This window comes from Calidris pugnax, unplaced genomic scaffold, assembly GCF_001431845.1.
Source record: "Calidris pugnax isolate Ruff unplaced genomic scaffold, ASM143184v1 scaffold514, whole genome shotgun sequence".
NCBI classification, from domain to species: domain Eukaryota; kingdom Metazoa; phylum Chordata; class Aves; order Charadriiformes; family Scolopacidae; genus Calidris; species Calidris pugnax.
This window is the reverse complement of record NW_015091221.1, coordinates 6,240-17,745: the sequence shown is the minus strand read 5'-3', so window position 1 is coordinate 17,745 and position 11,506 is coordinate 6,240. Positions and strand designations below refer to the sequence as shown.

The 11,506-nt window shown below is 45.9% G+C and overlaps 1 protein-coding gene across 1 annotated transcript; it reads right to left on the bottom strand.

The window, feature by feature from the left end:
* Nucleotides 1-1,553: 1,553 nt before the first annotated feature.
* Nucleotides 1,554-11,393, bottom strand: CLN5 (ceroid-lipofuscinosis, neuronal 5). Its single transcript, XM_014959838.1, has 4 exons — nt 11,238-11,393; nt 7,733-7,898; nt 6,342-6,567; nt 1,554-3,421 (listed from the first exon to the last, which is right to left on the bottom strand). Exons 1-4 carry the CDS (start codon nt 11,351-11,353, stop codon nt 2,910-2,912), a joined length of 1,020 nt encoding a protein of 339 aa, XP_014815324.1. The 5' UTR covers nt 11,354-11,393; the 3' UTR covers nt 1,554-2,909.
* Nucleotides 11,394-11,506: the final 113 nt, after the last annotated feature.

Sequence of the window (11,506 nt, the reverse complement as noted above, 5' to 3'; positions counted from 1 at the left end):
GGAGCATTCATTTAATGAGGAAATTCGTGAAATCTTAAGGGGACCCAGAACTTCAGTGTCTTGTTCAGATTGCAAACTGTAAATTAATTTTCCTAAAATACAGGTGCTGTAGAAACAGGTTCCTTGGAGAGATGGTTGAACGGTATCAAAACTAGGACGGTGAAAGCACGATTAACCTTAGATGTTCTGCACGTTCACCTATTCATCCTTTTCATTAGGTTTCTCTCGTAGGATCCCATCCGCTGCTGGCTGCTGGAGCTTGTGTGCTTTGAAATAGAGACCCTGGTGTGCTTTCTGCTCTGTCTTCCACTTCTGCTTTAACCATGACATGAGATGACTCTTTTCATTCTAGTTATGTTTTCCTAGACTGAAAATATGATGGGATTTGTGGAAGGGCTTTTCAAGTTATTCCCTAGTCGTGATGACTTCAAAACCAGAAGAACCTCACCATCACTGACACCATCCTCGTGTATGTTTAAAAATGGACAACTATGACATTGATAATTAGTACCTTAAAATGAGGATTGAGATCCTCTTCCTTCCAAAGCGAGATACAGACTTGTACACCCGCATGGTTGCAGAGAGGAACCATCAAATGGCCATCAGTATGTCCTCCTACAGAATATACTCAGAGATTCTGTCTTAATTGCTTCTTCCTGCTTCTGACTGGAAGGGCTGCAGTGTCCTCAATGATAAATAACTGTTCGGTTGTCTCCATCTTATCTTTTTTTTTTCCTGTTGCCTGAAATTTACTGCCCTCTAATTTGCAACTAGCACATGGTAGGATATAACTCCTTTTTCCTTGAAGCAACTCCCTGTGCCAGCCAGAGTATTAGGGTTACAGTAAAACATGCTACATTAAGCAGATTGTACAGATTAAACGGGAAAAGGGAGAAGGGCTGTTACTTACTTCCAAAAAGCCCAGGATGTTACAAACCTGTACTGCCAGAAGCACAAATTTGCATTTTGCACAGCTCTGAGAAGTGGTTACTTCTTTCATGTAGACATCCATAGGATTTGATCCAAGTTCTTTAACAATCATGAAGGTTCTACCTCTGTCAGTTACGGCAAGTTGTCGTATAATCTCTCTAGGTATTACTAGTCCACAACCACCCACCTTTTCGCCAGGAACTGCTCAAGGCAGAAGAAGCTTTGGGAGCTTCTCCTGGCTTGGCTCCATGATCCCATGTCCCCTGCAGAGCTTGGGATTCTGGTTTTGAGGTTGAGGCTTTTTTTCCTGGGAGGATAAACGCAGACTCAACAACGTTGAGGGGTTCAAAGTCATAAAGACATGCATCAAGAAGAACGTACCTTCTGTAGACAGGCTTGTTGCTCCCCTTTATCTTCCCTAGTGCCTCCTGGATTACCTTCTTGGTGGGTAATCTATAGAAGCTGAAGCTCTTACAGCCTGATGCTGCACCAGGGGAGGTTCAGATTGCATATTAGGAAAAATTTTTACACGGAAAGGGTTATCCAGCATTGGAATGGGCTGCCCAGGGAAGTGGTTGAGGCACCATCCCTGGAGGTGTTTAAAAGACGGGTTGACATAGTGCTTAGTTTAGTGAGGGTTTTTATCAGAGTTACATTGGTGGTTGGACTAGATCATCTTGAAGGTCCCTTCCAACCCAGATAATTCTATGATTCTGGTGGTTAAAGCACAAGCTTGTTACTTTGGCTGCGGAGAGTGTCAAGTTGAGGTAGAAGATGAAGTTTCAAGTAACAGCAGAACTAATTAGCAACTTTCCCCTGCAGAACAGAGCTGTTCTTATTGCCCAATTCCTCTCACACTAGCTGCCCTCATGCTCATCCCATGACACGCTAATACAATTCAAGTAGGTACTTATAGTGATTTTATAAACACAAGGTCAATTTTCCGCCATTCTTGTGAGTTGAATCAAAGCTAATTGTTACTAATTACTTAGCCATGATGCAGTAATAACCTCTGCAGAAGGTTAGTCCTCGTTTTGCAACTGGTTTAAAAAAACCCTCACAGCGAGCAGTGAAGAACTGGAGATGGTTATGCTGCTGCGGGTGTGGGTGGGTTTTTTTGTCTGGAGGCAACCTCGCTGCTCTCCAGGAAGCCAGTGTTCCCTTGGCGTTGGTCAGAGGGGTCTGAAGGGAAGGGGTTGCCAAGTTGCTGTAGGCACAGCCCAGAACAGGACCGAAATCCTGCAGTTAGGCATCCAAGTTGAGGTGAAATCAGGTTGTTTGTCTTCTATCTGTGCTAGAAAACTCACACACAAATCTTAGGAAGAGCCATCTGTATTGTGAAGGAAGCAAAATGGTGACAAAATACCACCCGTGCCATCTTCTACTAGATCCACGGCCCCTTCCCACCCCGTGGCACGCCTACTTCATGAACCAGAGAAAAGTTCATAGGTCCCTCTTGTACAAACCAAAGAAATACAGAAACACTGATGTAAGGCACACATTGAAGGAGCTGGGCATATCTAGGCACTCACGTTTGTTAGCTCCAATACATGGATAGCTGAGTTAGTCAGACCAGAAGGTCCTTGTAATGCTTGTGTTCCACCTCTGTTGGTGGCCAGGTCTTATTTACCACCATGTGGCCATGTATGTGGAGAAGGCCTGAGACCAGGCCTCCCGTTCACCCTCAGGCACTGCAGAGTTTAGCCAAGAGGAGCCACATCAGCCTACCTTCGGGCAGCAGTTGTCCGTGGTTACACAGAAGGTGGCCAAGTCAGAGATGCTGAAGCATTCATGAACGTATTATGCAGGTAATAAGAAGAAAAGGCATGGTCTTTCGTGTGGTCTAGCAAAGCCTTCCCAACACAACTTTGAGAGTTGGCAGTGAAACATACATACACCACTAATACCATCATGGTAGCGCTCCAAAAATCCCTAAGGATGTTCTGGCATAAGGGCAAGTTCCGTTCTTCAGTAAGCAATTACACACCAAAGGATGTTTTGCTTCCAGTAGGTAAAGGGACCTCTTCATAAATTATTTTGAGATAAGGGTATTTCATAGGTAAAAACCAGTATTCCAAGTTGTAGAAGAGGTAAAACTGGTGATTCAAGATGACGCGATCAATTATTTTCAAAAGATCCACAAAAAACCCTCCGACCGTCCGATGAGGTTTGAAGGGGTAGTAGAAGTCTCTTATAGCTGCTGCCAATGTCTTGTTTCCTAGTGATCCAAAAATAGATGTTTCGTTTCCCAAATAAATGGGTTCGCCGCTGAATAAAATTATGCTCGTGTAGTTTGTTTGTACCTTCCGAAATACAGCTCCCAGGTCAGCCAGCTTCTGGTACGTCCTCAGGATAAATTTAGAGCATTCGTAGGAGTCGAACCACACGATTGACTGTTTGTGGGGACTTGCCTGAACTGTCCAGGTCTCGTAGTAAATGCCAGTCTCGTTGTCGTATTTTACCCATTTTGCCATTTCGTTAAACATGGTTCCTGTTAAGAGAGGAAAAACAACCGGTACAGAGAAAAGGGAACAAATACACGACTCAAAATATTTTCCATCTATTTCAAGGTTCGCCTCCCTTCCCTGTAGAAGTTCACCTACAACATGGTCTCTTCTCACAGGTAATTAACAATAGAACGAGAGGGAACGGCTTCAAGCTCCAACAGGGAAGGTTTAGATTGAACATTAGGAAGGAATTTTTCACTGAAAGAGTGGTCAGGCATTGGAATAGGCTGCCCAGGGAGGTGGTTGAGTCACCATCCCTGGATGTGTTTAAGGGACGTTTAGATGCGGTACTGAGGGATATGGTGTAGGGGAGGACTTTGTAGAGTAGTGTAGATGGTTGGACGCGATGATCCCAAGGGTCTCTTCCAACCTCAATGATTCTATGATTCTATGATTCTATGAACATGACCATACAAAGACACAAGGGCTTAGGTTGGAGGGAGAAGTAATACCTCACTAAGTAAACTGTATTTACATGTAAGTTATTTAAACTCTAATTTCTTTTTCTGCCCCATTTCCCGCCACTACACCAGAACATCCAAACCTCAGGGAACCAGGACACTTCTCGTTCCGTTTCACCCATGTAGACAAACTGGGCAGGCTGTACAAGTCTACAAGAGATGCTGACAAAGTGCTCACCAGCACAACAACGTGTTTTTGCACTTCCTCAAGTTTTAACTCAATTCAGGGCAGAAATTTTCACATCTCCCCACAACAGAAACCTCAAACTGAGACACCCTGCTGGTTTAGCAGCTCCACAGACAGCACAGCTGAACTAAGCCAAACGATAGGAGTGGGATGTGAGGACCAGTTAACTTGAAGACCTTGTGGATTATCTTTTTTTTGATTTAGCATACATGCTTGGAGTGTTTTGGTGGTTTCACAGCTGGAACGAGGAAGACATCTCTAAGTCAGCTCACCCCTCTGGCAGCTCCATACAAGTGATGCATCTGCCTCCCCAAAATAGAGCGGAAAGACAGGACTAATCTTCCTTCTTTTGTTTTTCCTGCAGTCCTAACCTTGCCCTTCCTGCCCTCTTTTTGCACAAGGTACAACCATCTGTGACTCAAATTCGTCAAGCACCTCACATTCACAGCATGGCCAATTTTTGGAGATTCTTGTTGTGCCATACATCAGAAGACAGACTCAGATGACAGCTTGCAATCGTGACAGCGTTCCAAGCCATGGCCTCTCTCTAGCTGCCAGTGTCACTGCCACGGGTACAGCAACTGGGCTTGGCAGCTGCTGGAAAATCAGGGAGACTGTTGCACAGTAAGCATTAACGACCTTTCTATTCAGTGAAAGTGTTGGATACTTTCTTTTTTAATTGCCCGTGGTTTGGTTTAATAAAACAGCCAGTTGTTTAAACCTGTATCAAGAGATGTACTTAGTATGCACTCTAGACAGGGTTCAAGCTCCCCTTTATCTTACTCCTACCTATGTCCTTATCTAACTCCTACCAGATTAGCTTCCTCATGTGCATTCATGTTACTGAAAAGGATTCGTCTCTCCTAACAAGACCGAGATGAACTTAATACGAAGTTCTGGCCTTAACATCTTAAACAAAAGTATTACAGGTTAATGCACGGCTCCGTGCTAGTCTGTTGGAAGACGCCTAGTCTGTCAAAAATCAGACTTCGGATATTCCTGCCCTATTTCCATAAAAGAAACATGCCCTGAAAGTAACATTAACCTGGTTGATGGGCTTTAAAAGAAAATGAGAATGCTTCAATGTGCTCTCTGACACTGCTGACAAAGAGCTCCGTAGGATCATGCAAAGGCAAAGAGAGTCCAGATGTGTCAGGCGTTGAAGCCCTCTCCCAGGAGATGGGATGCTTTTTGCCTGCTCTGTGAAGGCAGCAAGCCCAGCTCATGACCCTGTCCATCTGTGCTTGCAGCCATTCACCCTCTTCCACAGGAACTTTCCGATTCCTAGTCGAATTCAGACAATTCAAAACTCCCAGAGATGCCACCTTCCTAAAAGTTCCATGGAAACAGGAAGCGAGAGAGACACGGAGGACCGAAACAATACCTCCACATCCCTCCAGCATAACCTCACCCGAACAATCCACAGGGGCAGGAAGCATTACAAGTACCACAATATCATGAAAATATTTCACTTGGTATTCATACAAAAGAATACAACCCCTATTGGGCATCAAAGACTTCAGTCGTGAGCTACAAGCAACTCTCCAAATCCTCAGGAGACTTGGGAACACCCAAGTCATTCACTGTACTACTACATTAATCAGCCACATTTATTTAAATGACCTTTTTCTTTTAGAATTTCGGTGTTCAGTATATATTCATGTACCAAGAAGCTATTCTGGTAATCTTATTTAGAGGTGCAAATCCTGCTTTTGTTTTATGACATATGATAGAGACCTATTACTGGGGACATTTGCAATTTTTGTGACACATAATGGGGGAGATGGAAATAGAGATTTATATATTATCCTTTTTTTATTTTTGAGACTATTTCTAAATATGCCTTATTTGTTTGCTCAGTAATGTACACATATTCCCCCGTTTTTCTGTCTCAGCAGTCATCTGCCACTTCACAATAGAAGGCTTTGTTTTGGTGAAGCCACGTGAAAAGAGTTCATAATGGTTCTGTATAAGCTGTTTTGCTATTTTTACACTCAAGAGACTCAAGTGGTTTTGCACAGCAACACCAAATGACTCTCATTTAACAGCTCTTCAGTGCGCATTGTTTAAAAGTCAGCAGCCTCATACCACTTTCTGTATTAAAGAAAGTGCAGAGATAGTATTTTGGCTTGAAATTAGCATCAGTGACTAACATCGCAAATAACCTACGAAACATAAATTATAAGAACCTGCTTTACATCAAGACAAAGCTGACTATATTTTATATCAGCACCATCCAAAGCACCTGAAATCTACCTGATATGGTGGTCACAAGAACTAAAGTTCCGTTTTCCTTCCAGTGTGCATCATCTATTCCTTCATAAAAGCAGGCAGCTCCCTGGTTACACCAGAACGGCGCGTCCATGCCAGGCCGGAGATGTGGAAATGTGCAGTTCCCAAGCTGGAAGAGCTCGTACCACTCCATCGTGTAGTTTTTGCCTGTGAGAGAGCTCTTGAAACCCACAGCATCGTGCATAATTTTCTGGAAAAGGAAAAAAAAAAAAAAATAGCCCCCAAAGCCAAAATTTTAACATAAAACCAACTTGACCTTAGCCTATAGACACGACGCTTGGGGAGCTTTTGCGTAACAGGGTGGGAAGAGGGGAAGGGGGTTCCTATAACATGTTGGATTCAGTAGCACCAACACGTGAAATACTAGATTGTATCACACACATACTTTTATCCCCAAGTCACACTGTCTCAGTGTTTGTCTATCCATCCACTGTAAATCCTGTTCTTTGGAGGCAGATAGTCAGTGGGAGCTCGTCACCAAAACTCAAGCTTACTTTTGAATCCTTTACCTCCCAGGGGTATCAAAGAAATAAAGAGCAGAACTGAGTTACCAAAACCAGATCTTGGTAATGAAGGTCACAAAAGGAATGAGATAAATATTTATTTTAGAAGCCGTATAGTAAATACATAAATTAGACCTTAGTTTACCAACCAAGATAACAATATTTGAAGCTATTTCCATTTTTGACTCCACACTTGGTTTTGATGTTACTATTTCCTATTCACTACTCTTTGCTTATTCATTAGGAATCATGCTTTGAATCTTAATTATATACAGCTATAAATATTACTAAAGCTGAGATTTTCATATCTGCATGACTCCATGAATGGAGACTTTAATTCAATACTGATCATATCATTCCAGAAAGAAATGTGAAAACAACCATTGCCCCATGATCCACCATTCTGACCAGTTGGTGTCTACTCTTGATAGATATCCACGTTCATGCAAATATAAAAGTTTTTAACAACAGAAAAATTAATACACTAAGAGATCATTTAATCTGACATAAGGGGACAAATAAAAGTTATTTTCTTGATGCAGTGCTAGCGCAGAAAAAAAAGACACTCAAAACGTAATGGTTTGTTTATAAAAAAACCTCCCAATTTGCAGCTCCAGGGGGGGAACACATCCAAACTGGTCATGCTGTTTTCTTCAGCTGAGCTACATTCTGCAACTTTTTGTTGGAAATGTACTGCTCTTTGGGTATCTTTCCCCTAGACAGCCTAGCTTGTGTGCTCCAATACTCTTCCATATAAGCATATCCCAGCCTTACAGCTCCCACTCTGGCACCTGCTGTTGAATTCCGCTGAATTTTCCACTATAACTGCGTTAAACAAAACCGCCACCTTACCAAATGTCCCAGTAGGTCCCCATATTTGAATTCCCACACCGGAGCCTGTAATCGATACACTTCAATGACATCTTCTTCTTTCATAACTGGGATGGCAGAGCCAGTGGGACAGAAGGTGTAGCGAGCTTGGCAGTAGGGATCACTTTTTGGACGGTAATCAAAGCGCCTGTGTTGAGAAAGAGAAGCACAAAGAACCATAAGCCCAGCTTCAGGGCTGGAGTAACTGTCCCATGGCTTCCCAGGGGCCTGAGTGGCAAACCTCAAGTGTGCAGCCACCCCCAGGGACACATTCTGTGATGCACTTGGAGTGTACAAGTTCATAAGGCTGTTGAGGTGCACATCAGGAGAAACAGGATTTAACTTAGATAAAGAGGCCTAAGAACCTACGATGACTGTTTCCATTCATCATTCCTATCAAACCTCGAAAAGTGAAGACCCAATCCGCTTATATATCGCACTATATACAAACAGTGAAAACCTTTCTGACAAGTCCTCCTTTCTCACTGAATTTCACTGAATTTTTTAGAGTTGGAAGGGACCATAGAGATCATCTAGTCCAACTCCCCTGCTGAAGCAGGATTGCCTAGAGCTAGAGCATGTTACTCAGGACTGCATCCAGGCAAATCTTGAAAATCTCCAAAGAAGGGGACTCCACAACCTCCCTGGGCAGCCTGTTCCAGGGCTCTGTCACCCTCACTGTGAAGTAGTTTTTTCTCATATTTGAGTGGAACCTCTTATGTTCCAACTTGTGCCCGTTGCCCCTCATCCTCTCACTGGCAACCGCTGAAAAGAGTCTGGCTCCCACCTCCTTCAAACCACCCTTTAGGTACTTATAGGCATTGATAAGGTCTCCCCTCAGCCTTCTCTTCTCCAGACTAAAGAGTCCCAGCTCTCTCAGTCTCTCCTCATAAGGGAGATGCTCCAGTCCTTGAATCATCTTTGTTGCCCTTCGCTGGACTCTTTCCAGTAGTTCCTTGTCCCTCTTGAACTGGGGAGCCCAGAACTGGACACAGTACTCCAGTTGTGGCCTCACCAGTGCAGAGTAGAGGGGGAGAATGACTTCCCTCGACCTACTAGCCACACTCTTCTCTATGCAGCCCAGGATTCCATTGGCCTTCCTGGCCACAAGAGCACACTGCTTGCTCATTGTCATTTTGCTGTCTACCAGGACCCCCAGATCTTTCTCTTCAGAACTTTTCTGAAGCAGATCCGTGCCTAACCTGTATTGGTGCCTGACATTCTTCTTCCCCAGGTGCAGGACCCTACACTTTTCCCTGTTGAACCTCATGAGGTTCTGCCTTGCCCAGCCCTCCAGCCTGTCCAGGTCTCTCTGGATGGCAGCACAGCCCTCCGGGGTGTCAGCCACCCCTCCCAGTTTGGTATCATCAGCAAACTTGCTGAGGATACACTCTGTCCCCTCGTCCAGGTCACAGATGAATATGTTGAACAGGATTGGACCAAGTATTGACCCCTGGGGGACACCACTGGTTACAGGTCTCCAGCTTGAACCTGCTCCATTAATCATTACCCTTTGGGTGCTGTCACACAGCCAGTTCTCAATCCACCTCACTATCCCCTCTTCCAGCCCACACTTCCTTAGTTTCCCAATGAGGATGTTATGGGAGACAGTGTCAAAAGCCTTGCTGAAGTCAAGGTAGATGACATCTGCTGCCCTTCCTTCATCCAGCCAACCAGTTATAGCATCATAGAAGGCCATCAGATTGGTCAAACATGATTCACCCTTGGTAAACCCATGTTGCCCACTTCCAATAACCCCCCTGCTCTTCAACTTGTTTGGAGATGACTTCTAGAATCAGTCTCTCCATTACCTTTCCAGGGATGGAGGTGAGACTAACTGGTCTGTAGTTCCCAGGGTCCTCCTTCTTGCCCTTTTTGAAGACTGGAGTGATGTTGGCCTTCCTCCAGTCTTCAGGCACCTCTCCTGTTCTCCATGATCTTTCAAAGATGACAGAGAGTGGCCCAGAGATAACATCTGCCAGCTCTCTAGCACTCACAAGTGCATCCCATCAGGGCCCATGGATTTATGAATGTCCAGTTTGGCCAAGTGCTCCCGAACCTGGTCCTCTTCTACTGGAGGAAAAACTTCCTCTCTCCATACCCTCCCCCTTGCCTCCATGGCCAGAGATTCAATTTCATTCAATTTCATTCACTCAATTTCATTCAAATTCACTCTCTGTATTTCACATAAAACAAGGTTCCTATATTCCTGTTAGCAAGACAGACAGGCAAACACAGCTTGCCCGGAGCACAGCCTGAGAGTCTAACACACTCAGTTGCCCAGGGCTACTGAGTGGCACAAATACCACAGCCATGAGATGACTCAGGGACACGGGATTTCCTGAGCCATAGTAAGGCCAGTAGCCCTGCTGAGACAGCACAGATTTTCCCTGTGGGCTTCTTCTCCAAGCTTGTTGGGTACTTCACCATGTCTGCTTTTATTTTGTCCGGGGCCATGGCGGGGAGGAGGAAGAAAGAGAGAAAGAGAAGAGCATGGCTGGGAAAAGAATATACAGAAAACAAAGACTTAGGCCAGCCAGACATTTAAGATCTGTTTCTAAATTGCATACCTCACATTTGCATTTTCCCCTCACACTGCACTGTGCCTGTGACAAGAAGGTAACAAGCCCGTTAAGAAGCAATAAAACACCACATTTCTGAGTGTCTCACACTGACCAGCTTGTCCTCCCGATTTTGACCACCCAGAGACCCAGCCCTGCAACTACTGAACTCACTGGAAAAACCCCAAGGACAACTCATGACGGCAAGATCGGCTCCTTCAAGGCATCACCTGACAGTAATCGAACTGCGAGGCAATTACGCAAGGGGCTTTCAAAATTTCGGGCGTGCATTAAGAGAGAGCGCAGTTAAACTCTAACACCTCCTTTTACAAACAGCAAGCCCACACAAAATCCACATGTAAGCACAGCCCTGTGCCTGAAGAGGCTCATTCCTCTGCTGAAGAGGCTCTTTTCCTCAGTACGACCAAAGCTCCCTGCTCCAGCAGAAGGGGGGCACAGGCACCCCTTCTGCTTTCCCCAAACAGCACCAGGCTGCCTTCTGTGGCGAAGGGAACTCGACACTGCTTCAGTGAAAAGCATGAAGTAAACTTCCACTTAAAAAATAAAATAAATCGTTGCCCGACTTCCTCATCACAACTCTTGTGCTAAAACAGGAATTAAAAGGAGCACCTTTAGAGCAAGGGCAGTCGTCCGCCGGGGGGGCAGCTGAGCCAGCGCGGCTGTAGGCCAGGGACACCCACTCTCTTACACTCCTGAGCTAAATACACCAAATTCATGGCCTTTTTACACTAAAAAATTACACAAACTAACAAAACAGAAAGCTGACGGTCCCCGGAGGAGGAGGAGGAAGAGGAGGAGGAGGAAGAGGAGGTGTGTCAGGCACAGGCCGCCGTGCCGGGCAGCCCCGGGGACGCCCCTCTCCCCCCTCAGCGGCCGCCGGGCCCCCCACTCCCCGCGACACTCACCTGTAAGGCACCGGCCACCGCCGCTGTGGCGAGGGGAGCCCCCCCGAGAAACACGGCCCCCAAACCGCCGCCAGCAGCAGCAGGAGGAGCAGCCGGTGGTGGCGGGCGGCGCCCATGGCGACGGGGCGGCGAGCCGGGCCTCGGCGCTGCGGGGGAAGGAAGCGGCGGGGCCGAGGGAGGCCGGGCGGGAAGGAGGCCGCCCCCGCGCCCGCCCACAGGGCCCGGAGCGGCCGGAGAGGGCCCGGGCCGGAGGGGGGGAGGCGGGGGGG